This window comes from Podarcis melisellensis (assembly GCF_964234715.1).
Source record: "Podarcis melisellensis genome assembly, chromosome: 8".
Taxonomy (NCBI): domain Eukaryota; kingdom Metazoa; phylum Chordata; class Lepidosauria; order Squamata; family Lacertidae; genus Podarcis; species Podarcis melisellensis.
In genome coordinates, this window is record NC_138540.1 from 25,092,495 (window position 1) to 25,120,019 (window position 27,525).

A 27,525-nucleotide genomic window follows, 5' to 3' on the forward strand; every position below is an offset into this window, starting at 1 on the left:
AAATTCTTTGATGGGACATAAATCGTTTATATAAATTAGCAAAGCATCAATGTTTAAAACAGCCAAAGCCACCAATAAAACCTAATAATAATGTTAAAATCTTGAAACAATTATTCTTAAAATGTGCTTATGCTTAATGCAGCTCCTTTCATGTCTGTAGATGTCCCACCCACCACACTAGAGATGGTGAAGAAATTAAATTCAGTTTGAGTTTAAAGACGAACCTATCTCCTCTGCACTTTCAGAAACAATGTGTGAACCGAGGCTCAGTCAATGTTCAGAATTTGCACTTGTCTTAGTTTTGCAATGCAGTTCTATAGCCAAGTAGTTCCTGCAAAAAAAACCATATAGGCTAGCTGAGTTTGCTATGAGTATGTTGAAGCTCATCTCCAAAGGCATGTTGACGCTGCCCAGGAGACAGTCATTGCCTCTCACTCCTCCTCTCAAGAAAGCATATATGAAAACCAGCTCTCCTTCCCATTCCTCACTTTTCTCACCAGCAGGACATAACCAGGGACTTGAATTTGGCCCAGAAGCAAGAGCTGGTGCAAAGTTCTCAGTGCCAAACTGCTGGCAGCATGTGACACCTCTGCTGGAAGCACTGGAAATGAGACCCTCGCCCACAGTACACAATGTATTAGGGGTGAGACAATCCTGTATAGGGCTTTGCACACCAGTATCAGCAGCTTGAACTGGGACCAGTAGCTTTTGGGCTGTCAGCCCAAATGGTCACAAGCATTTCCTGGGAAAGAAGAAGAAGAAGAAGAAGAAGAAGAAGAAGAAGAAGAAGAAGAAGAAGAAGAAGAAGAAGAAGAAGAAGAAACTTAATGGCAGAGATAAATAAAACATGAAGAATGCAACCTTATCTGGGCTCTGCAAACCTGTTGGACAGTAGTGCCTCATCCGATCACAGGAGAAAAACAAGCCAAAGAAATTGCCACAGGCAACTGTGAGAACAGGATCTGGACTGGGTGGGCCATTGGTCAGATGCAGCAGGCTTGCCCTTATGTAGGTGGTTCCAGGGTTACAACAAGTTAAGGTAACGTAATAACCAGGGGTGCCAATACTAGGGAGGGGGGGTGTCCAGGTAAGCCCTGTCAGTGTTTGGAAAAAGCAAGGTCCTCACTTCCTTTGTCTCCTCATCCTGGTCCTCGGACCCTTGTCAACATAAAAGAGTCTACGAAAGGAGTGTCCTTGCAGAGTATTTTCTGCTTTTATTCTTAAAAGTCTTTATCTGCAAAACGACCGAACAACTGTACACACATCAACACTGCCAGTTTTCTCTAACCAACCAACCAACCCACACCCAACACTAACATTGACCACTCTGTATATACAGGTACAATTAGGTGAAAGGTTGCATGAGTCGTTGTAGGTCGCTGACTCATGCTGACTTAGTTCTTTTAGCATTAAAGAAACAGCGGCCAATTTTTAGCCGTGACAAGCACCGCCCCACATAACTGATCGCAAGACACACCATTTGAATGGCAGTGCCCATCAACTTTGGGGACCCCCAGCCTCCTCAAATATTTTATTGGCGTTGGGAGCAAAGGGACCTTGGTCCCTAGCAGTTCCCTGTACCTGGCAAACCAGGTGGGTAGATGGTTGAGCTCAGTATTAGAAAACCCACCCTAATCCTTGCCCTTCAATTTTCCACAATGGGAGCCTTAAGATTTATGTTGAGATCAAAGAATGGAACACCACTTCCCATCAGGGTCTTTTTTGTTGTTGGTGGTTCTGGTTGATTTGGATCCAGAATGTGGCTTCCACCATTACCACCGCCCTTCTTCCTCCTCCTCAGTAATTAGACATTCTTGGGCAAGGTCTTTTGGAATGAGTCAAGGAGATGTCATCTGGAATAGATGGGTTATAGGAAAGGAGGGGGAGTCTCGCAGGGCCATATGACCTCCCACACAATCACCCGCTGGATTCTGAGATTTCACAGGACCCCACTTAGCCCACGTGGCTTCAGAGGCGGGATCCACCATAGCCACAAATACTGGAAACTGGAAGGATCCCTTGGCCTCCCTGTATGTTGTTGTTGTTTATACAAATCTGTGGTGCCACCGCAATTGGAACACAGTGTACTACTCTGGTCACCTCACATCAAAAAAGGATATTGTGGGGATGGAAAAGGGTAAAAAAAAAAAAAGACAACTAAAATGATCAAGGGGTGGAGCAGCCGCCTTAGGAGGAAATGTGTTTCAGTTTAGGGAAAAGGCAACCAAGGAGGAGACGGGGTGGAGGCATATAAAATCATGCACGGAATAGAGAAAGAAAACTTTTCCTCCTTACCTTAGAGAAGAAGAACTTGGGGTCATCCAGTTTCTTTCTTTCTTTCTTTCTTTCTTTCTTTCTTTCTTTCTTTCTTTCTTTCTTTCTTTCTTTCTTTAAATTTTTATTTGGTTTTACAAATATTAAATTATAACAATACAGCCATAAACATCCACATTTAAAGATTCTCTGAATCTCTGAACTTCCCACCTTCCCTTTCGTGGGTGCTATTATTAAACCTTTTCTACTGCATCCTTTTCAATAGTCCATATTTAACATAACTCCATTATCTCCACAATTCTTGCTACATGACAAGTGTTGTTGCAATCCTGCTAACGTTTTCATTTGCTTACAGTGGTCTCCAAGATAAATTATAAATTTTCCCCATTCTTTGTAGACGTTTTGGTCTTCTTGATTCCCGAGCTTTCCGGTCAGTTTTGCCATTTCGGCATAGTCCATCAGTTTAATTTGCAATTCTTCTCTGGTAGGGATGCTAATAGCATCTGTGTGGCTGTCATTGTATACATCAAAAGTCTTTTCTTCTCCCTTGGAATATCAGCACCTACAATTCCTAATAAAAAAAGCCTCTGGCTTTTTTTTAGAATATTGACTGTTTCAAGACAGACAAAAGAAAATACTTCCTAACATGGTGCATAGTTATACAGTGGAATTTGCTCCTGCAAGATATCACAGCCTGCCCTCTTCTTCAGTGCCTCCAGACTGACACTACCACCACTGGAGCAAAGTGGGGCTGCATCGAGCCACCTACCCACCTACATGGGGGGGGGGGGGAGCCTGGCCAGTCAATGCAGTCTATGGCGGCTGGAGAGGAGACCAGGCCAGACCTGCTTCGCGCCCTCTCAAAAATGGTGCACCCAGGGTCAAAGTCCCTCTGGCACATCCCACACTACTATAGCTATAGCTATGTAAACTGGCAGGATCCACAGTGAGCTAAAAGAGCCCCCCCCCTTCACACACACAAGCATACTTGGGCTGGGCAATATCTGGTTTTCAACTTTGGGATATACCACCATCTAAGCATCGTGTCTGCAATAACGATGGAGCTATGTAGAGGCATTGTCTGGCTTCATGGTTCCCCCAATATTGTGATTTTTGCATAGCACACACACACACACACACACACAAATAATAATAATAATAATAATAATAATAATAATAATAATAATAATAATAATAATTTATTTATACCCCGCCCATCTGGTTGGGTTTCCCCAGTGACTCTGGGTGGCTTCCAACCGAATATTAAAAATAATATAGCACCAGACATTAAAAACTTCCCTAAACAGGGCCGCCTTCAGTTGTCTCTTAAAACTAAAATAGTTGGTTATTGCCTTGACATCTGATGGGAGGGCATTCCACAGGGCGGGCACCACTACCGAGAAGCCCTCTGCCTGGTTCCCTGTACTTACTTCTTGCAGCGAGGGAACCGCCATCATGATTCTCATTATATTGTCAGGTCAAAATTATGAAACCAATATCATGATATGGACTTGAAACCGGTTTTGGATGATATATCGCCCAGCCCTAAAACATACACAAACACAGAGGAACATCAGAATCTGTTTTATACCCAGTCAGACCATTGGTCCATCTAATTCAATATTGTCTACACTGACTGGCAGCAGCTGTCCGAATTTTTAGGCAGGTGTCTCCCCCAGCCTTTACCTGGAGATGCGGGGTGGTGGGGGGTAGAATTGAACTGGGGACCTTCTTCTTGCAAAGCAAATGCTTTTCCACTGAGCTATGTCCCTCCAACACATCAAACTCCACGGAGACTAGAGCAAAAGGAGAGGGCTGGATTTGCAGCTGTTTCAGGAGGGACAAAGCCCACAGCTCCCGTGCCTTAGGCTGGGTGCTTTGCTCTGGAACAGCCTGGAGTTTGTGGAGGGAGGGGGCTGGTGACTTAAGAATCTCAATTTTACCTCCCAGCTGCTGCTGCTGCCACAAGAATTAGAGGAGGGGGTGCTGTGAGCTCCATCCTAAATCTTGGATATTTGAAGGATGGGATTGTGGTAGGAGGTCTTTCTGCGAACAGGGTGGGGGGACTGAGAGAGATACAAAAGAGGTAAGGTGATAGCTTTTACTAGAGCTGCCTCTATTGTCAAGGGAATGAGCGATGCTTCGGATTACACAGAAGGAACTCTTTCCTCAGACAAAATAGCAAGGGGGGGAGCAGTTGAGACAGTGAGACAGAGAGAGAAGAACGGGCAGTTCTAGGATCTGTCAGGGCACTCCAGTTCAGAAATATGGGGGTCTGAAGCATGCAGACTCAAAACACACATAAATCCGGGATTTGAAACCAAAGAGGCTTGCAGCTTGAGAAAGTGATGCATTCAGTTTGGGATCAGTTTCCTTAGCAGATTGCTTTGTCCTACCCATGCCTATTTGCAAGGCTGGATTTAGGGCAGTGAAGTGGCTCCCCCACACGAGGCACTGAGCCAGGAGGGCGCCAAATTGAGATGATCCATTTGGGGGCACCAAATTGTGGCCTCTCCCAGGGTGCCATATTCCCAAAGATTACCCAATTCCGCCCTTGCTATTTGACCACTTTGCACCCAGAACTGGTGCTTTTCCAAGCGTCGCATTGTGTTCATTTCACATTTGCAAGGACTCCATCTTTTAGTATGCAAGCACCTGTACTTTTAGGGACACAGGTGGCACTGTGGTCTAAACCACTGAGCCTCTTGGGCTTGCTGATCAGAAGGTCAGCGGTTTGAATCCCCGCAACGGGTGAGCTCCTGTTGCTCTGTCCAAGATCCTGCAAACCTAGCGGTTCGAGAACAGACCACTGCAAGGAGATAAATAGGTACTGCTGTGGTGGAAAGGTAAATGGCATTTCTGTGCGCTCTGCTTTCTGTCACAGTGTTCCATTGCACCAGAAGAGGTTTAGTCATGCTGGCCACATGAACCAGAAAGCTGTCTGTGGGCAAATGCTGGCTCTCTTGGCCTGAAAGTGAGATAAGTGCCGCAGCCCCATAGCTGCCTTTGACTGGACTTAACCATCCAGGGGTCCTTTACCTTTACCTGTACTTTAGAACTCCTTGCCTCTGGACATGAAACAGGCACCTGCACAATGCCATGTCAGATGCATGCTGAAAACTATTAATTTATTATTGTTATTTCAGGAATTTAGTTGCGTATATTTGTTTTAAAAGTTGTGCAGATTATTATTTCAATATTAACCAGTTTACATATATATATATTGCCTGTTTAATAGTCTGTCAAATTTTAGCTGTGCTTTATCTATAATTTTATAGGGTGTGCTCCTTAGATTAAGAAGTTTATAAATCTTTCGGACTATATCAGCAAGCAATGTTGCCATTTCAGAGAAGTGGGTTTCCTGAGCATGTACATGCCCCACCCCCAAGGCCCACGATGGGACGGGAGAGAATTTCACTTCCGTTTGCATTTTAACGTGAAACTAAATCACTGGCAGCTTTCAAACCAAAACGTGAACGAAATCGTGAATATCCTTCAAGATTCTGTCTCTGAATTTTGCAGTGCAGCTCTCCCAGTGAAGAGTGTGTTCAAAAATGAATATATTTTGGGGAAATGTCATACAAAAAGCCTTGCAAAATTGTGCATATTAGGCAGAACTGTTTATTAGGAGAAATTTCCACTAGAATGCTGATGTGTTTTCATGGCTTTTTTTTTTTTGGTCTAAATGCAAATTTCTGCCAAAATGTGGTGAACTGAATGGAAGATTTAGAATTAGAGAATCTGAGAGAAATCGAAACTGGCAGATCCATCCATCCCTCACCCATTTCCAAACCTCCCTGTATTTTCATTGCTTTTAATAGGATTCTCCCCACCCCCTTTTTCCTTTTCCAGGATGCCCCTCAGGGACGTTCAAAGCCAGCCAGGGAGACGAGGGCTGCGTCCACTGTCCCATCAACAGCCGGACCACGTCAGAAGGAGCCACGAATTGTGTCTGCCGCAACAACTACTACCGCTCAGACTCTGATCCGCTGGACATGCCATGCACCAGTAAGTTGCCCACAAAGGGGAGGGGGGCAAGTCTAGAAGGGTGGTATACCTCATCCTTCAGGGTCCTGTGGGCATAGACCACAGGTAGGCAAACTAAGGCCCAGGGGCCAAATCTGGCTCAATCGCCTTCTAAATCTGGCTCACGGACGGTCCAGGAATCAGTGTGTTTTTACATGAGTAGAATGTGTCCTTTTATTTAAAATGCGTTATTTGTGGGGCATAGGAATTCGTTCATCCCCCCCCCTCAAATATAGTCTTGCCACCCACAAGGTCTGAGGAACAGTGGACTGGCCCCCTTGCTGAAAAAGTTTGCTGTCCCCTGGCATAGACTATTGGTCCATCTATCTTAGTATCGGTGGCAGCTTCCAGGGTTTTGGTCATGAGGCTTTCACCGGCCTACCCAGAGATGCCAGGAAGCAATGAGTGTAAATGCTACTTTTATCCAATAAGCTGCTTTCTACACACACACACACACACACACACACACACACACACACACCTGCCTCTGTATCCTCCATCCAGGCAAACAGTATCAGAGTGGATGAAACACATTCCAGCCAGAGCAAAACATTTGGGATGCAAAACAGCGCCTGTAATGGCTGTAGCCTTAGGAAAGTTCTGGCAGCCCTGAAAGTCCTTGCTGTCCTGCACCATCTTACCTCCCCATTTCCTCCCTTCCCGCAGCAATCCCATCAGCCCCACAGGCCGTCATCTCCAGCGTGAACGAGACCTCCCTTATGCTGGAGTGGAGTCCGCCCCGGGACTCAGGGGGCCGCGAGGACCTGGTCTACAACATCATTTGCAAGAGCTGCGGTTCGGGCCGGGGGGCATGCACCCGGTGCGGGGACAACGTCCAGTTCGCACCACGCCAGCTTGGCCTGGCCGAGCAACGCGTCTACATCAGCGACCTGCTGGCCCACACCCAGTATACTTTTGAGATACAGGCGGTGAACGGCGTCACTGACCAGAGCCCCTTCTCGCCCCAGTTCGCCTCTGTCAACATCACCACCAACCAAGCTGGTAAGGACCTGTTCCACTCCATTGCCAGGTTCCTTCTTCTTGTTTTTATTATTATCATTTTGTCAGCTATATATAGAAAAATAATCAAAACATCCAGTCCAAGGTAATACCCAACTATTCTACTTTCTATACTTTTCTATACTTTCAATACTCAAAGGAGGAAACAGTTTTCAATGGCTTTATCTCACCCAACCAAGCGTTGACTGTCTTGAAGCACTTCTTGTGAGTGAGCACTCAGATTGCTGGGTTTTTAATCCTACTTTGTTTTTTAAGAGGTCTGATTAACTATATGCAAAATTATACCCCCGAATAGACCCATTAAGATTAACAAACCCAAGTTAGGAATGTTCATTAACCTCAATAGGTCTTACTGTGTTCAGGATTAGCACTGGGTACAAGCCAACACTAGTCCTACGCAGGGTAGACCCATTGATTTCAATGCATCTAAGTAATCAAATCAAATCAAATCTTTACTACGGTCATAGATCAGCATAATTAGGGTAAGGTACAATCATTTAATATCTGTAAAACCTTTTTGGAAAGCTAAAAATTATTTAAAAAGAAGGTTGTATATAAAAGACTATAAGAATCGAAAAGAAGCTGAAATAATCTAAAAGAAGCGTTAGGAGCATTAAACGGATGTGGAAGAGCAGAAAAGGTTAGTACTGTATATAAAAGACTATAGCTATCAATTTACAGAGCATTCTGATAGGAGTATGCATTAAATCTAGTTTGTGGCACAGATTGTCATCCAACGGATTTTGAGCGCTGCTATGCAGAATCTGGCAACATTGTAAATTGTAGCAGGGTTGGTATCTGAAAGCAGCAGGGTGGTATAGAATTTTCCTGTGCGCCATGGGTACTTATGGAGCAGTGGGGAGATGGCTAATTCGAATTTCTCTATAATATAGGCACTGGAGAAGCACACGCTCTATTGTTTCTATTTGTCCAAAATCACAGGGGCATTGTCTCTCCGAGTAAGCTACAACCCAACACATTTAAAATAACCATGTCTACTGTATTACTGCAGCGTAATTCTATAAACATTAATACATATGTGTTTGATTATAAAGTTATACGCCTCATTGAGTGTATCTGTTTATGTGCTGGTTCGTTTAAGAAACCTTGAATGTATACATACACAATAAGGGTGTAATATTATGGGTATGTGTGTGCATGGAAATGGGGTTTTTTTTGTCAAGATCAAGGAGCGAGATGGAAATTAGTGTGTGTGTGAGAGGGGGAAATCTGTGCATATAAATTAGGCACTGGGATTTACAGAAAACACCACCTCTAGTTTCCTCCTTTCTGCCAGCTCCCCGCGGAGGTGGGCATTTTTAAAACTCTGCCACTGAGAAAATAGCATCTTCTGGGGTCTTCTTCATCTCCCTTAACGAGACACAAAGTCAGCTCCTTCGGACTGGCCATTAGAGGCCCACACCCAGGGCCGAATTTAGGTTTGATGAGGCCCTAAGCTACTGAAGGTAATGGGGCCCTTTATATGACCACCTGTCCTTTGTCAACAACAAATTGTCACTGTTTATTGTGTTGAATATATGCTATATGGTAATTTATGGCCCTAATAGGTATCTACAGCCATATGCACATAACAAAATATGTATTTTATCAAAGTAATTGTTGAACTGAAATACAATTAAGAAGAAGTATATTAATAGCGAAATACAATTAAGAAGTATATTAATAGTGATATTTTAGGGAGCAGGCTAGCATTACTTACATAGGAGCCTATACAACACAAAACACTGTGCTGTATGTAGGTTTTATTTTATTTGTTTTTTATCTTATATTTTGGAAATGTACATCCAGGTTTTTTCCCTTTACATTTTTTGGGGGCCTCCAAGAGAGTGGGGCCCTCAGCTATAGCTTATTTAGCTTGTATGTAAATCCAGCACTGCCCACACCTCTGTTTACATAGCATGGCTTGGTAGGTGTGCAGAATCCTAATTGTAACATCTGAATCGACCGTGCATTTACAAATACTGACAGGCTCACAACAGTTATTCAGGTGATAGATTCCCACGCTTCAAGAAAACAAACACTTTGGTCTAGCATAGAGGCTGGCCAAGCCAAGGACGCATTCCCCCCCCCCCCCAGTCTTGAGGACTAACATCTTGTCCGTTTGAGGCTTATTTCCCCCCAGGAAAGATGGGATTCTCAGGATACCAAACACCAGGGAGAAATGACACTATGCTGGTTTGTGGAAATGTTTAGGAATGGTTACAAAGTTCTCCTCACTTGAATTTTCTCCTGGGACGTTTAGATTGTCCACAAAGTGTAGACCAATTGAAATTAATTGACCTAAATCAATCACAGCCATTGATTTCAGTAGATCTACTTAGAGCAGGAATAGCATCTCACACAGCCCCACTTTCACATAGGTTTTAGCAGTAGTCCTTCTGACTCCTGCATTAATCTGGTGTGGGTGTGGGTGTGGGTGTGGGTGTGGGTGTGAAAAATTGCAATTGAATAAGTATTCAAATACATTCTTTAAAACTTATTTCCTCTCAAAACACACTTATTTATTTGTTCCATTTCTATCCTACCTTAACCTGAGGAGCTCAAGGCAGCATATATGATTCACTTCCTCCCCGTTTTATCCTCACAACAACCCTGTGAGGTAGGTTTGGCTGAAAGACTGTGCCTCGTTCAAGCTCACCCAGTGAGTTTCATGGCTCAGTGGGGATTTGAACCCTGGTCTCCCAGAGCCTAACCCAACACCCTAACCACTACACTACACTTTCTCTCAAAAACACCATGCTGGCAAAGGTGGGTTGTGAACTGACACCCGCAGGGCAGTCTATCACCCTTACCACTCAACCACATTTTGGTAATTTAAAAATAAAAATTGGAGAACCCTCTTGGAACATTTGGGAAGTGTGTAATCTCGGGGATACCTTAAATTCTGATCCTGACTTTTGCAGCACAATCCTAACCCCTTGTCTGCTCTGAAGTAATCCCTATTGAATTCATTGGGGCTTACTCCCAGGTAAGTGGCGTTAGGATCAAAGCCTTGAGATTATATACAAAGTCGGACCTAACTAGGCCCATTAAAATTAATAGATATGAATCAGGTCTATTTTCCCTCAGTGGGTCTACTCTGAGTAGGACTTAGTTGAAAGCAATATGTGTGTGGGAGGGGGTGTCTGCTGGGATTTCCAAAAGGCCGAACTTCTGACGTGCTCCTGAATTCCCCTTGCTTGTTGGGGCTGCCTCTGCGAGCTGCCAGAGCAGGCGAGCTGTCAGGCCTGCCTCTTGCATGCTCAGATCTCACCCCTTGTAATTAAGCAACGTGGTTGCGACTTTATTGCAGCAACTGTGAACATTCGCACCTTGGCGGGAGGGAAGGGGTGGCAGGGAGGGTAGCGATGGAGGCGGGGGGGGGAGAGAGAGAGGAAGACGGGGAAACCTCCCGCTCTGCCTTTGCTCCCCCTGCGTGTTTCTGCTCGGCTCGGCCTTATTATGCGTCGAGCTGAGGCTCCCAGCCCGGGCACGACGCCTTCCTTAATGTATCTGTTCATTAGCGCTAAACAGTAACTGTCTGCTCGCTAATTCTCCCGTAATTAGAGGCAGGATTCTTTCGCAAGCTCTCTGCACAGCCTGGCAGCCTTGATGTTCATCATTAGCAGCTGGAAACAGAAGCTGTGGGGAGAGAGAGACACACACACACACATCCAGCATGGAGCTCGAACAACAACAAGAGGGTCTGGCAGCAGCGATCATGAATGATGGCGCTGAGGGAGGTTGAGCCAGGCCGAGACTTTTGTCTTCTCTGAGTGCAGAGGCATGCTGCTCTGCCCACGCTGCCTTCTTCCAGCAGGTCCCCTGCCCTGGAGGAGAATCCCCCCTGGAAAAATCTAACTTCTGCTCAGAATATGTTCCTCTGAGTTCCAGAATAAGCTCCTGGGTACAGTAGATAAAAGAATTCACTTTTACATGCAGCTCATAGTTAAACTATGGAACTCATTCCTGCAGGAGACAGGGGTGGTCACCAGCTTGGGCGACTTGAAAAGAGGACTGGGCAAATTCGTGGCGGAGAGGGCTATTGATTGCTACGAGCCATAATGGCTATGCCCTGCCTCCACAGCTGGAAGGATTAATGCTTCTGGGTCGCAGTTGCGGGAAACAAACAGAGAAAAGAGAGTGGTCTTGTGCTCAGATCCTGCTCACAGGTTTCCCACAGGGATCTGGAGGGAGTAATGCGTCTGGATCACAGGGATAGGAGAGTGTGGTCTTGTGCTCAGATCCTGCTCACAGGTTTCCCACAGGCATCTGGTTGGCCACTGTGAGAACAGGAGGCTGGACTGGATTGACCATTGCCCTGATCAAACAGGATCTTCTTACCATTGGCTTACCATCTCTGACCATTGGCTATGCTGTCTGGGGATGGAGTCCAACAACATCTGCCAGCCATGGCTGCCAGGCTGCATCGGGTAGGAAGCATCAGCATTGAAATTTCGAGGTCCGCATGATGTGTAATGTGGTCAAAGTGAACACATGAAGAAGGCAGCAGGGTGTGAGCCCTGTCCCAAATTGTCCCTGGGCCCAGAGGAGACCTTGGCGTGCTAAACAGGAATGGGGCTTCTAACACAGGGCTTGCCTCCAGATGTTGTGGACTGTGAGTCCCATCAGCCACTGCCGATAACCAGGAATGATGGGAGTTGTTGTCCAAGACACCTGGCAGCCAATAGCCTGGGTACCTCAGTTCTTGCAGCACTCAGCTGATTGTGATTTGAAGCCTCTGAACACCTGGTCGCGCCAAAGGTTTTAAGTGCATTCATATTTCCAGATGAACAAAGTTGCTGAGCTTTTCTCAGGCTACCTCTGAGCCCTAAACAGAGCCTGAGCTGGACATTTGCTTACAATTATAAAAATCTCCATCCCCACCCCTGGATGGGCATGTTGGCCCCCCAAAACAGGACATGTTGGGGGTTTCCCAGACTTATAGCAAGGCTATCGTTCATCCCAAAGTGCTCAGAAACCACCTTCAGACCTTCCCATTTAAGAAGGAGGAATGGGATGACACAAAAAGTGGGGTCATAAGGGGGCACCCTCACACCCTCCCCACACTTCCACTGGTTGTGTTTGAATGCCCAGATAAGGCTCGAGCTGTGAGTCGCAGTCTGTGGGGTTGTGTATGTGCACAGATTCCTCTACGTATGGCTTGTGAAAAGGATCTCTAGAAATTTGCCTGCTCCTTCAAGAACACTTCTCGCCATTGAGATTAGACTCTGCCCCTGCTCCATCTCTCTTCCCCTGCCATTCCACATCTGGAAGAAGGTGGGTGGTGATGGGCAACAGGACCTTTTCAGTTTGGGCCCCTCATCTCTGAAACTCCCTTTCAAGGAACAGGGACTCTCCGAGTATTTCATAGAATCGTAGAATTTTTGAGTTGGAAAAGAGTGATCTAGCCCAACTCATTGTATTGCCGGACTCTTTTGCCCAACGTGAGGCTCAAACCCACAGCCGTGATATTTCTGTGCCCTGAAGACAGAATAACATTTGATGTGGACAAGTCAAGTGATTAGGAAGATTTTCTCCTTCTTATACTATTTCCCCTTCTGGCTTTGAAATGAGGATGCAGGGGAAATTGGCTTAGTTTGCATTTTCACTCACGCTTCCAGATCCAATAGGGGAATCTAAACAACAGCTGTCCTTGGAAGTTTGGACTTTTGCAATGCTTTTCTCCAACCCCAAACTCTGTATGCAAGAGCATCTATTTGGGAATAGTAAAGCACTTAAATGTGCCTAATGGTGAATGCATTCTAATTAGGAGAAATGGCTTGCAAAAATATGTATGCCTTGCTCCCCAAAAATGTGCATATTAGGAAAATACAAATGTAAATGTGGGTGAATTTTTATGCAGTCTTTAAAAAAAAAGCAATGCAAAATTGGGAGAAACTGGAGTTAAGCCTGGAAAATTTGAAAACCCAGAGAAATGAGCAGGTCCATCCGTCCTGACCTTGGAATTTCCCCCCAAAAGCTCCGTCTCCAGTGATAAGAGAAGCCTGCATATCTGAATCTGCTTAGTCCAGCTTTGTGTGTCCTCCCTTTCCCCCCACAACCACCCCCCAGCCACACGCAGCCGCCCTCCCACGAGACATTTCTGACCCTGACCTCAGAGCACAGCCGTGTCTGCCGGACGTTAATTGAAAATACCAGAATTCCCCCGTTGGCTTGATGGTGGCCAACGGTAACCTGATGCTGGGGGAAGAACGCTTGAGTGAAGGTTTGGAGCTGGGGGTGGGGGGAGTCCGGAAGACCCCCAGCTGCTCTGTCCTCCCTCCTTGCCCCGTCTCATTCCTCGGAGCTCTTGGGGTGGGGGTAGACAGAGAGAGGGGGTTTCGGTGGGCTCAGCCGCCCCTGCGATTCAACACAAGTTATGGGGATTACTGTGATCAGAGACTGATTCTGCTGCACGTAACCCAAGCTGGGCGGCTGAGCCCCGTCAGCCCAAGGAGACCCTTTGATTGCGGGCAGTGGGTGTGTGGGCAGGAGGGAGAACCCTTTGCAAGGACCAGATTTGCTCTGCAGACCTGGCAGCTGACACAGAGCGAGGGAGAGACGGAGAGAGAGGAACAGTGAAAAATGGATTGGCGCTGGCAGGCTTTCAGGCCATGAAAGGGGAAACTGGAGACGGGTCATGGTTTCATGGCCAGCATGTGGTCCAGGGTCGTCCCAGACAACATGTCAGTTGACCCCCACCGCCAGCTCCCTTCCCCAACCCACCCACAATGAGAGGAGCGGCTTGAGAGAGGCAGCTTGTCTGCTTTGTGTCTTGCAGCTGGGGAGGTTGGGATGGAAAGCCACGTGGGGGGAGAAGGAGGCAGCCCCATGCCTCAAATTCCCACAACTTCTTCCCCATACAGTGGTACCTCGGGTTAAGAACTTAATTCGTTCTGGAGGTCCGTTCTTAACCTGAAACTGTTCTTAACCTGAGGCACCCCTTTAGCTAATGGGGCCTCCCGCTGCTGCCGCACGATTTCTCTTCTCATCCTGAAGCAAAGTTCTTAACCTGAAGCCCTATTTTTGGGTTAGCAGAGTCTGTACCCTGAAGCGTATGCAACCTGAAACGTCTGTAACCCGAGGTACCACTGTATTAGCTGGTCTGTTCAGTTCAGAGCAACTTTTTCTAACCCTTGGGATGCCCACATTGGAAGACTCGGGACAGTTAAAAGAATACACTTCTTCACACTAGTTAAACTATAGAACTCGCTCCATCAGGAAGCAATGGTTGTTGAATGGTCTCTTTAAATTTGAAGGTTCATTATTGTTCCACAAGATGTGTATTTCTTTAAGGGCCAGAGCAAATAACGTGACCTAGTTTTACAGCTGTGAAGCAGTATAGCAGGTGCTGTTAAGTTATGCTGTACGCTGGCTCCCTCAGCCAATAAAGCGAGATGAGCACTGCAACCCCAGAGTCGGCCACAACTGGGCCTAATGTTCAGGGGTCCCTTTACCTTTACTGCCCTGGAATCTTTTGATAAAGGACAGTATATAAATTTAAATAATAATAATAATTTGCCATTGGCCTGATCCAGCAAGATCTTAGGGTCTAATGGCTTCACCCTGAAGCATCATAGTTCAGTAGTTTCTTTCTCAGTAGCTGCAGCGTATCTATAGTCTGACTCCCATCTTCTCTGGTCATTGGCCATGGTGTCTGGGGCTGAGGTGGGTTCAGCCGCTTCTGGAGGACCATGCCACCTCTTTGTCCTGGATGCAGAAGGTCCCATGTTCTCCAGAATCAACAGATTGGGCTTGAAATGTGTACCTTTTAGAAACCCCAGGGAGCTGCTGTCAGTCAGTGTAGGTAATATGGATCTGGATAGATGAATAGTCAGCTTCCCATGTCTTGAGGGTGTGCTTTGCATGCAGAAGGTCCTAGGATCATCCGCCAGAATCTCCAGGTAGGGCTAGGAGTCCCCCTGCCTGAAAACCTGAAGAGCCACTACTAGTCAGTGTAGACCGTGCTGAGCTGGATACATCAGTGGTCTGACTCAATATAGGTCAGCTTCCTATGTCCATATGAGTTGTGTTAAAGTGGGGAGGGGGGAACCAATTAGATTATAGAGAAATAGCCCATTGGGGTGGTCCCTTGCCTGGAATTGGACAAACCAGCATTTTCTCTCCTAAACCAGCTTGTTGTTTTTTTTTAAAGTAAATAAATAAATCAGCATTTAAATGTCAGTGCTGCCGCAGTTTTCAGGAAAACAAAGGATCAGATAACAATCAGGTTCAAATCCCTGTTCTAAGGCCATTCACACATCGTCCAGCCACCCTCACCCCTGCTAATCCAGGTCACGGGGTACTCAGAGCAGAAGACAGGAGCAAGCAAAGTGTGTCACTGTGAATGTGCTGGGAAAGACACACACACACACACACACACACACACACACACACACACCATGACTCCAGCAAACCAAGCCATGATACTGCTTTCCAACCCCTAACCTTGCTGACCCCCAGGGAAAAGCTGTTTCAGCTCCAAAGATGTGTGATTCAGCTCACGTCGCTCTCTGAGATACTCAAAAACACTTTGTTGTGTGCGCATGTCCAGAATTCTTCCTTCCAACACTCTCAATAGAGAAACGTTTTTCTCCTTCTCTCATAATGCTAGAACCCAGGGACATCCAAGGAAGCTGAATGTTCAGAGATTCAGGAGAGACAAAAGAAAGCTCTTCTTCACACACAGAAGAAGGTATCTCCAGTGCTAGAGTCAGGAAGCTTCTGAATATCAGTTCACAAGGGGGGATATGTGCTGTTGTGCTCAAGTCCTGCTTGCAGGCATCCCATAGACAACTCGTGGGCCATTATGAGATCAGGCGGCTGGATTAGATGGGCCTTTGGTCTGACCCAACTGAGCTCTTCTTGTGTTCTTCCTGATGTCTTCATGAAATTTTGAGTTGCCACCAAGACTCTTATCTCTGGGCTCAGAAATATTTGCATTGGGGACTGTGGGCTTATGAAAACCCACATATCATCTTTTTCAGACATCTCCCTTTTCAAAGAATTCTCAGAATTTAACTGCCTCCCAAATTATCATTATTATTAGTAGTAGTAGTAGTAGTAGTAGTAGTAGTAGTAGTATACCACTCTTCATCAAAAAATCTCCGGGCAGTTCACAGAATAAAACACAAGAGAAGACACAAGTAAATAACTAAAGAAAACAATAACCCCCCCCCTTCCCATAGACCCATTTAAAATTCTGTAGGATATTAATCAGCCCAAAACCTGTTGGAAGAGGAACATTTTCGCCTGGCACCTAAAAATATATAACGAAGGCTCCAGGCGAACCTCCCTGGGGAGAGCATTTCACAAACACTGAGCCGCTACAGAGAAGGCCTCTGGACTTCACATGGAGGAGGCACACACAGAAGGGCCTCAGATGATGAATGCAGAGTCCAGGCCAGTTTGTATGGGAAGAGGCTATGCATTTTTGCTCCAACTCAAAACCTTATAAAAATGGCTGGATGGCTTGCTTTAGTCCAACACTAGCCTGATGTTCGTTAACTAAAATGCGCTCTCACTGTGAGAACTCAAAGCAGGTCTGTAGCTCAGTCCTAGAGCACATGTTCTGCAAATGGAATGCCCCAAGCCTCCTTCCTGAAACCCTGACAAGAGCTGCTGCCAGTCAATGTGGATGAACTTGATGGACCCATAGTCTTGTATGAGCCCTATATGAGTAGGGACCAGGGGTATCCACCAGGCAATCATGGCTAAAGGACCCTTTGTGGCCGCTGCAGATGCTGGCTGTGTGTTTGGTGCAAATTGAGCCCCAGGATGCAGTTGGGGAAGAGTGGTTGAGCAGTCCATTGAGACGCCTTCCCTTTTTGAAGTCATAGAAGGGGAAGAAATGGAGGCAGTGAGAGATTTTACTTTCTTGGGCTCCATGATCACTGCAAATGGTGACAGCAGTCACGAAATTAAAAGATGCCTGCTTCTTGGGAGAAAATCGATGGCAAACCTAGACAGCATCTTAAAAAGCAGAGACATCACCTTGCCGACAAAGGTCCATATAGTTAAAGCTATGGTTTCCCCAGCAGTGGTATATGGAAGTGAGACCTGGACCATAAAGAAGGCTGATCGCTGAAGAATTGATGCTTTTGAATTATGGCTCTGGAGGAGACTCTTGAGAGTCCCATGGACTGCAAGAAGATCAAACCAATCCATTCTGAAGAAATCAGCCCTGAGTGCTCACTGGAAGGACAGATCCTGAGTTTGACCAAACTGCGGGGAGGCAGTGGAAGACAGGAGTGCCTGGCGTGCTCTGGTCCATGGGGTCATGAAGAGTCGGACACGACTAAACGACTAAACAACAACAGAGCAGCGATTGGGGAATCTTTGGCCCTCCAGATGTTGCTGCATTAAAACACCCTTCAGCCCCAACCTGGGGTGATTGGGGCTGCAGTCCAACGCCAGGAACAGCACAGGTTCCCCACTGCCCACCTAGAGAAGGAGAACTAGGCATAGCAGCGGAGGTGCGGTTGTCTTCACCCAACCTCCCTGGGCACGGGTGGATCAATTGTGGCCATCCAACCTCTCTATCTGACCCTTGGAACTCTTCCTAGGCTACATGCCAACCCCAGCCACCCCAGCCTGGCCCTAATTTCCACCCTCTTCAAGTGTTTTGGCCTGGCTAGGATATGTTCTTGAGCACTGGTAAGGCCTCTTGCTTGTCTCGATGGATGTGTGTGAGAATGCATAGAACCTAGCCTATTCTACGATGGAAAAAGTGGGCTCTGTCCACTTCCCCACCAGGCCCCACCCAGCATCAGCAGCCCACAAAAGGTTTCCCCAAAAGGAATGTGGCTCCTAAGAAGGTTCTCCATGCTTGGAGAACTTGGACTAATTAAGAGAACTGGTGCAGGATCAAGGAATAACATCAACTCCTGATAGCCGGAACACAGGAAGTTATCCAAAAATGTTTAATTCAGAACTGTTTAATTGGTTCTTTTGATTGTATTGTGATTTGGCATGATTTGGCATTGTGTTAATGTGGCCTCCATTGGATTGTTATTAATGAAAAATTAATAAAAAATATTTTATTTTTAATCAAAGAACGTTCTCCATGCTTGTCCTAGGACAAACATGGTCATGAATGCTCCCCTACCTAGACATTTGAATCAGGAAAACCCAGGCTTTCAAATTTCCAAATGTCCTTACTCATCATGTTCAGAAGATCAGAGAGGCAGACTCTCACTCCCCTCAGTGTCCCCATGGTGGCAGCTTCCTGGTAGCCACCATGTTGCTGTTGTTTTAACTAAGAGGCAACTTTTGTGGAGTGGTAGCTGTGGGTGGACTAGGTTTGTGTTGGGCGTTTTGGATTTCTGCCAACATTCCTGACTCAGACACATCGCACATGTGAGACGCAGCCTAGTTAACAACAGGACTAGGTAATCTTCCCCTCCCCATCTAGCCCTGTCACCCGGTGGGGGCCACAAAGCCACTACAAAAGGGGCCTTTTGTTCTCTCATTTGCCTGACACAATTCTCAGTTGGCTGGCAGTTCCCAACTGAGACATGTCAGTTTCATTGTAATGAATTGCCCTGAGCATAGCACAGCCCATTTCCACAAATTAGTGTTCATTTCTAAGACACCAGAACTCCACCCCCCCACCCCCGACCTGGATCACATCATGCTGTACGAAGTGGTCCTGTGTTAGCGAAGGATGGGAAGTAAAGGGAGATGCTGAGGAGGAGAATCAGTATCCCACCCTGATCAGACAGGAGTTCTGAACAAAACTTGAGGGAAATGACTGAGACACCTTTGTGGCAACAACACAATCAAGGAGCTCTGACCACAGGGCTCTTGAATGAGGTACAAGTGCAAAAACTCTTCAGGGGCTGGGCTCTTGGTTGCTGTGGGGTTAAATCATCCATCACCACAACCATACACCCTACACAGGTATTTTGTACCTGTCGCTTACCGAATGCATGAAGGAGTCAATAGGAATGTGCTCAGCTAGCCCAACCCCACCACAAGGGTATTTTATATTATTGTTTGACAAGTTTTACAGACCCTCTGAGTGTCCCCATTTTCCAGGGACAGTCCTGGATTTACAGCAGCCGTCCCAGTTTCTGGTTTGATCCTGGAATGTCTTGCTTTTCCTTAGGACACCCCTATTTTCATTGTAGAAATGTTGGAGGGTATGGAGCCATGCGGCACCCCCCAAAAAAACACATACCAAGGAGATAAGTTAATTACAACCTTTAGAAGACATCTGAAAACAGCCCTGTATAGGGAAGGTTTTTTTAATGTTTAATATTTCATTGTGTTTTTATATATATTGGAAGCCGCCCAGTGTGTCTGGGCAACCCAGTCAGATGGGCAGGGTATAAATAATAAAATCATTACTATTATTATTATGGAATAGGATGTCCCTATTTTCACTTGGAAAAATGTTGGAGGGTATGGTTTCATATATTGCTTTATTGTGACGAAACCTCAAAGTAATAATAATAATTTACAATAATAATTTATTATTTATACGCCACCCATCTGGTTACAGAAGTGGTTACAAACAGAATAAGGCAATAAAATTGTCAGTTAAAAACAGCTATTTAAAACACTCAAAATAATTAAAATAAACAGTAGGCAAAAAAAACTAGATTAAAACACCCAGCAAAGTTCCATCTCTAGGTAGTCTTGCATGAACAAAAATGAATTTAGCTAGTGCCAGAAAGAGTACAGTGAAGGTTTCTGCCTGGTGTCAATAGGCAGGGAGTTCCAAAGTTGCTGCCATGGTAGAATATCTATTTCCTGCAAATGCAGAATGCTGGTTACAGTGCCAGTTCCACAGTGGTCGAGTGGGTATGTATGGGTAAGGCAATCTTGCAAGTAAAATGGTCCCAAGCTGTTAAGGGCTTTATATTATTAATAGTGACACCTTGAACTTGGCCCAAGAAGTTCAGGCAACAAGGCAAGAGTCTAGGCTGGATAGCTCCTTGCAGAGCTGGAACAAGCTGTGACTATTGCTTGATCAGCAGGTAACCTCAGAATGAGCCTGAAATATTGTTGCAGCTCAACAGCCACAGGAAAGTTGTCGAGAGAGGGGAAGGAGCTCACGGGACATGCCAGTTCACTGACACGGGATTGATACCAACAATGGCTTCATGGTGACTTATGGTGACAGTTGCAGATGCTGAGCCATTGCTTGTAGGTCACTAAGTGTTTGATGTGGCATCAGCATATAGAGGAGCTTCCTTGAAACGTCTCCCTTCCTGCAGGGCAGTGATCACACACTGACTAAGGCAACGGACCTCTTTCTCTTACAGCCCCTTCAGCCGTGTCCATCATGCACCAGGTGAGTCGGACGGTGGACAGCATCACCCTCTCGTGGTCACAGCCCGACCAGCCCAACGGAGTCATTCTGGATTATGAGCTGCAATACTACGAGAAGGTACCAGGGGAAAGAGGGGCATGGGTTGGGGGATACATCCAACTCTCCTCAGGGGGAGCCATCAGGGACCAAACTGCAGGCACTCTCTGGCAGACCACTTGCCGTGGCTGTTCCAGTCGAGAGACCAGCCAGCTAGTGATATATTGCAATGTTGAAAACCAGTTATCACCCAACTCTTAGGCAGAGCATCTCCTTTGCGTGCAGAAGGTCCCAGGTTCAGTCCTCAACAGCCTCTCCAGGTAGAACTGAGGATGTTCCTCCTGCCTGAAACCCCCAAGAACTGCTGCCAGTCAGGGTTGGCAATATTGAACTAGATCAGCAGTTCTCAACCTGTGGGTCCCCAGATGTTGTTGGACTACAACTCCCATCACCCCTAGCTAGCAAGGGCAGAGCTCAGGGATGATGGGAGTTGTAGTCCAACAACATCTGGGGACCCACAGGTTGAGAACCGCTGAGCTAGATGGAATATGAGGCAGCTGTGGAGGAGGAAGAGCTGGAGGAAGCGTCTATGAACTCTGGGTCAAATGCATTGGTCCAATAAGAAACCTAATTGGCCTAGTTGGTTATAAGTGGGAAGATACACCTTCAAAGTGTCTCCCATATCTCACTTTGATGTTGCACCTGAGCACCAGGCACAGAGCTGGATTTCAAATTCCAGTAAGATCTCTGCATTAGTGAATCTGCCGACAGGGTTTCTTTGAAGTGAGCCTCTTGAGTTCCTCTAGAGCTCTGGCATTAGAAGAGGCTTTGAATCGTCTCCCGCTGGGAAAACTCCTCTCTCTCTCTCTCTCTCTCTCTCTCTCTCTCTCTCTCTCTCTCTCTCTCTCTCTCCTTTTTCTTTTTTGAAATGGAAAACTGACAATTACTGTCAATGTGTGTTGTTGTGTTTTTCTGGAAAAGAACAACATTGGTTTTATTCTGGAGAGCCATTTCTGAGCCTCATACTGGGAGCTGCGGGTGAGGAGGGTGGGGAAGGAAATGAACCCATTCTGGGCCCTCTCCTCAACCTTCACTTGACATGCAATTGCATCTCATTCTCTCCTCCACCCTGATTAGTGCTGAGCTGAAATCCTCTCCGCCAACCTCCCCATTCTGCTGGCCAGCTATGAAATTGGGAGGGGGGCATTTCTAACAAAATTTGGGATGTGCAAACAAGGAGGAACCTGAGGGCCATATGTGGCCCTCAACAGCTCTCTATTTGGCCCTCAGGACTCTCCCCAAACCATATCCCTCACCAGTCTTGCTTCATACCTCTTGAGTCTTTTTTCTGGCTGGAATGTGTCCTTGAATGTCGAGCATACCTCTAGCTTGTCTGGATACAGGATAGAGAGCGGTGTGCATAGAAATTATCCTGATGTACAAAGGTATATATTATATTTATTGCTTTTCTCCACTTTTGCCTCTGGCCTCACTCACCACCGTCATGTGACCCCTACACAGTGCTGAGGGCCTTCTGGCGGTTCCCTCGCTGTGAGAAGCCAAGTTACAGGGAACCAGGCAGAGGGCATTCTCAATAGGGGCACCCGCCCTGTGGAACGCCCTCCCACCAGATGTCAAAGAGAAAAATAACTACCAGACTTTTAGAAGACATCTGAAGGCAGCCCTGTTTAGGGAAGCTTTTAATGTTTAATAGGTTATTGTATTTTAGTGTTTTGTTGGAAGCCGCCCAGAGCGGCTGGGGAAACCCAGCCAGATAGTTGGGGTATAAATAAATTATTATTATTATTATTATTATTATTATTATTATTATTATTATTACAAGGTTGCCCAGAATGGAAAGTGGCTCTCAGGCTGAGAAATGTCGTCCCCCCCCCCCCACAGCTCAACAGTGAGGGCAGAAATTAGTTCCCTCGCTCTGATCTGGTTTCATGATGATTCCATGGGATGCTATCCAAAGCCAACTGAGAGTGAGGGCAATAATTCATGCGTTCACAGTGGAGCCTTATGAGAAAATAAATGAATGGATGGTGTTCCCAGCAACGGGAAGTGTGATTGTCAGTGTTTTCAGAATCTTGAAAAACAGGCAGCAAAAAAGATAAACAGAAGGGTACAGCGTCTGCCTCTGCTGCCAACTCACTAATTTCAAGTCCTAAAAATAGCTTTTATCTGACTATATAAATAGCTTATGCATATAAAATTAAAATATAAATTTTATTCAAAAGTTACAATACATCTTGGTCTGCTGCCATAGTATCCTAGAATGATCACTCCAATCTTCAATGCCTCTTCACTGTCATGTTGGCTCGTCAAATACCCTCAGTAGGAACCCGACTACTAGACATTTTTCCATTAATATATCCCCTCCACAGACACCTGTGATGATTATAAATACCCTGTTCTTCTTCAATGAATTCCTAAACTTCTTTCCTCTACAAAAATCATGCAGTTTTAAACCAGATTGAGTTAGGCACTCTTCAGTTGGAATGAGTCAGGTGCAAGAATCGTTGGCAGACAGAAATGCTTATGACGGAATCCACAATCTCTTTTATTCCCCAGTTGTGAGGAATTGCGTGTGTATCAAAGAGGGGGTGTATGTATCAGGGAAAAAAGCTAATTAAAACTCCATGATTGCATGAAGCCACAAATGTCCTTCCCGCACCCCACACTTCAATTCGCAGTGGAAAGGGCTAATCCTCTGTTCCCTCCAGATGACCTATATTTTGGTTCCCTTCAGGCCAGCAGGAGCTGGGGGAGGGGGGAGAGCCCACCGTTTTGAGCCGATAAATAGGTCCTGACCTATATTGCATAAACGGGCGCCCTGGCTCTGCCTTGCTCCGTCCTTGTTCCATAGCAAAGCCAGGAGAGAGTGGCAGAATCAGGGCTGGTGCAGTGTGTTGGGGGGGGGGTCTCTTCTGAACCACCACCTCCTTCACCAGATCTTTGTTCCCATGTAAATTTTAGGGGGAGACTTTCAGGAGGGTGGCGTGGAAGTCGAAGGACTTTCAGGTGAGGGGATGTTCGGATAGATGGCTGGATGGAGGGATAGACAGATAGATAATTGATAGATAGATGATAGATAGATAGATAGATAGATAGATAGATAGATAGATAGATAGATAGATAGATAGATGGATGGATGGATAGATGATGATAGATAGATGATAGATGGATAGATGAGAGATGAGAGAGAGAGCTTTTTTCTGGGGGTATGCAGAGGTACGCATACCCCTAAACATTTTGTGAATCTTTGTACTTTTGTCTATTTACTGTATTTATTTTTCCTGATTTGAACTATAAAATGGTGATTTTCTTGAGACAATATGAGAGCACCCCTAAACATGTTTTTTAGAAAGAAAGCACTGGATAGATAGATGAGAGAGAGAGAGAGAGAGAGAGAGAGAGGTGACAGGGCAACCCAACTAGATGGATGGGATATTTTTGTTGTTATTGTTATTATATAAATAGATAATTTGCATATTGTTACAAGCTTTAATATATGCAAAACCACAGACAGTATTGCACAAGTTATATAAATGGCACAGAATAAGTATCTGTGAGTATGATTGCAATATCATATATATATAATTATATAATTATCCTTAGTATAGTTCAGCCAATGGGCATAAATATTTGTATACAAATTTTTGTAATCTTAAAAAAAAAAAGTGCCATGGTGTGGAATAAATACATATAAAAAATGCATGTGTTAATTATATAAAATGACATAGAATCACTATGAGTATGGTAAATATAATAAAGTAAAACACAGCTGCAAACCCAAGTTGCGAAAGGCTGACCTTGAAGAGGCCCAGGGTGATATATCTTGGGGGCGATGGGTGCCCAGAAGGTTTCGTTTTATCAGCTGGCTTCTGTTTGCCTGGCAGGATCTGAGCGAGTTCAACGCCACGGCAGTTAAGAGCCCCACCAACACTGTGACGGTGCAGAACCTCAAAGCTGGCACCATTTACGTCTTCCAGGTGCGGGCACGCACTGTGGCAGGCTATGGGCGTTACAGCGGCAAGATGTACTTCCAGACCATGACCGAAGGTGAGATATGGTGTAGAAGACTCCCTGCTCCAGTTAGGGAATCTTAAGCTCAGTTCTCCATGATTCCATATCTGTTTCAGAGCATGTATCTATACGTATATATCCTCCGCTGCCTTGCAAGATACAGTATCTCTGGGAGAAGAAAAGGTGACGGAGTAAACCCTACACAAATCTGGAGTAGAGACCCTAAGAAGGTTGGCTGGCACCTTGTACGCCTCCTTCTGGCAACTCCTGCAGCCAAGGTGGTGCCAAACGTATTGCTCTGCTTTCCTTTGGACCACATCAGTGAGGCCCAGATGCACTGGCCAGGCTTGCGCCAAGGGGATGTTGCTTCAGTGCTGCTAACACAGCGATTTGGCTTCACCCTCGGAGACGCACTCCATTGTCTCTCAAGACAGATGGATGCCAACAGCAAATATATTTCAAAAGAATCTTTATCTTTAAGTCTGAACAAAATGCTTGTTTAACCTGGAGGTAGACTGTCTGAATTGTGCATTGCTTTGTAACGATTTGTTGGGTCTCTGGACCATAATAAAGATTGATTGATTGATTGATTGATTGATTGATATTTCAAAAGACCTCTTGAAAATTCACCAATACATAAATGGTTCCAAGGAGGTGGTTTGAGTATCCATGGTTTTGCATATAAGTGCCATCTCCAGAACATAACCCCTGCCTAAGATGTGAGTTAAAGGTAAAGGGTAAAGGGACCCCTGACCATTAGGTCCAGTCGTGGCCTACTCTGGGGTTGCGGCGCTCATCTCATTTTATTGGCCAAGGCAGCCGGCATACAGCTTCCAGGTCATGTGGCCAGCATGACTAAGCCGCTTCTGGCAAACCAGAGCAGCGCACGGAAACGCCGTTTACCTTCCCGTCACAGTGGTACCTATTTATCTACTTGCACTTTGATGTGCTTTTGAACTGCTAGTTTGGCAGGAGCAGGGACCAAGCAACAGGAGCTCACCCCGTCGCGGGGATTCGAACCGCCGACCTTCCAATCGGCAAGTCCTAGGCTCTGTGGTTTAACCCACAGCGCCACCCGCGTCCCTTAAAAATGTGAGTTACCTGTACACAGTTTTGGTCACCGGTATATGCATTTTATCATACGTGATCTTACATGTGTTACTTTGCACTGCAAAATTAGGAAAAGTGCAAATTTCAAAGGATGGCTGTGTTTTCTTCACCTGTTGTTTCAGGATGTGCAAATTAGAGAGGTTCACTTTTCACATGCACAGTGACTTAGCTCTCCCTCTCAGTGCCAACCATGGTTGGGATTGGGTCCCCTTCATCCAACCGAGGAGTAAATCCCCCTCTTGTTCTTCTTTCTTGTTCCTCACAGCTGAGTACCAAACCAGCATCCAGGAGAAGCTGCCGCTCATCATTGGCTCCTCGGCTGCGGGACTTGTCTTCCTCATTGCACTGGTGGTCATCGTCCTTGTTTGCAACAGGTAGGGAGCTTTTGCTACTGGGAGAGGCAGGTGGGGCTCCTGGGGTGGGAGGAGGGAAGCTGGGAGAGATCCAGCAGGCATTTTAAGAGATGCTGCGCTGCTCCTGTTTCACAGCTCTTGCATCAAACAATGCACAACGGAGAAACTGGTGCTGCAGAGGAAAGTGGTGCTGGTCTGAAAGGAATAACTATTATGCTAGCTCAGGTTTAAAGCATTCTGCTTTGCATGCAGAAGGTCCCACTTTTGAATCTCAGCATCTCCAGGCAGGACCCTGGAGAGCCTCTGTTGGTTAGAGCAGACAATACTGGGCCAGACCGACAGAGGCAGCTTATTATATTCCTAAAAGAAGCAGCAGTAGAAGATGCTCTGAGATGATTGGCTCTTGCTGGTCCAAGGGTGGGTGGGATAACCTTGTGGGAGAGAGGTGGCTGGTGCAGATTGGTGCCCTGTGAATGCTTAACACAGGCACCGCTCTGGCCCCAGAGACAGTGCAGATTGTATGTGCAGCCTCTGTGGAAATTGAATGGCCACCCCATATGCACCCCAGTGCAGATGCAGCCTCCCGGGAGAGGGAATGAGGGACTTGGAAGGGGGGAAGGGGTGGGTTCCAGGCTGGGAGGGGCGCGGGAAAGATGCTCTGTGCCTCTGGGCTGAGAGCTGAAGCCCAGCCTTGCCCCCCTGCTCTGCTAGTCCATCTGCCTCCCGCTCAGCCCGGTGCTCTCCTTCCAGAAGACGAGGATTTGAGCGTGCAGACTCCGAGTACACCGACAAGCTGCAGCATTATACCAGCGGCCACAGTATGTACTCTCCAGTGGGCATGAAGCCCCAAGGGTGGGGTGAGGGGTGGGGAGGGGAGGTTGTTTCCTGGTCTGCATTAGTGCCTTCAGGCCTCTGCCCCCCATTGTTTGAAGGCATCTGGACAAACTTACTTCTTTAGAGTCACCTCCTTCAACCTTGGCTCCCCAGATGTCGCCGGACTACAAGGCCCATCGTCCCTGAACTTTGGCTATGCTGGCTGTGGATGATGGGCCCTGTAGTCTAGCTACATCTAGGAGAGCCAAGGCTGAAGAGTTCCTTCATAGCATGTTCCAAATAATGTTCCACCCTCTAGGCCCACACTTTGCTGTTCTTTGCACACGAAAAGTCCCCAGCTGTCAGAGCCAGGCTTCTGGTGGTAAGAGCCAGGCTTCTGGTGGTAGAGCGGAGGACAGAGATATAGGGTGGAGTGGAGGACGGAGCTGGGCACAGAAATGGAGGCGTGTCTCGGAACAGTCTGGGGACAGAAAACACAGACCAGAGAGGGCCACAGAGAGGCCCACTTACCACTGACTTGCTTGATACCAGAAGCTTGCCCAGAAGCGACCATTGCTC

General features: G+C 46.3%; 1 protein-coding gene across 11 annotated transcripts in view; it reads left to right on the forward strand.

The window, feature by feature from the left end:
* Positions 1–27,525, forward strand: part of EPHB2 (EPH receptor B2) — a 112,504-nt gene that overhangs the window by 65,374 nt on the left and 19,605 nt on the right. For 4 of the 11 annotated variants that reach the window (XM_081923507.1, XM_081923515.1, XM_081923510.1 and 1 more), the window contains exons 4-9: positions 6,127–6,282; positions 6,967–7,302; positions 20,595–20,719; positions 24,544–24,706; positions 26,046–26,154; positions 26,845–26,951. In XM_081923507.1, coding sequence (XP_081779633.1) covers positions 6,127–6,282; positions 6,967–7,302; positions 20,595–20,719; positions 24,544–24,706; positions 26,046–26,154; positions 26,845–26,951 — 996 coding nt within the window. The remainder of the gene's footprint in view (positions 1–6,126; positions 6,283–6,966; positions 7,303–20,594; positions 20,720–24,543; positions 24,707–26,045; positions 26,155–26,844; positions 26,952–27,525) is intronic. The other 7 variants (XM_081923511.1, XM_081923512.1, XM_081923508.1 and 4 more) reach the window with 3 other exon arrangements.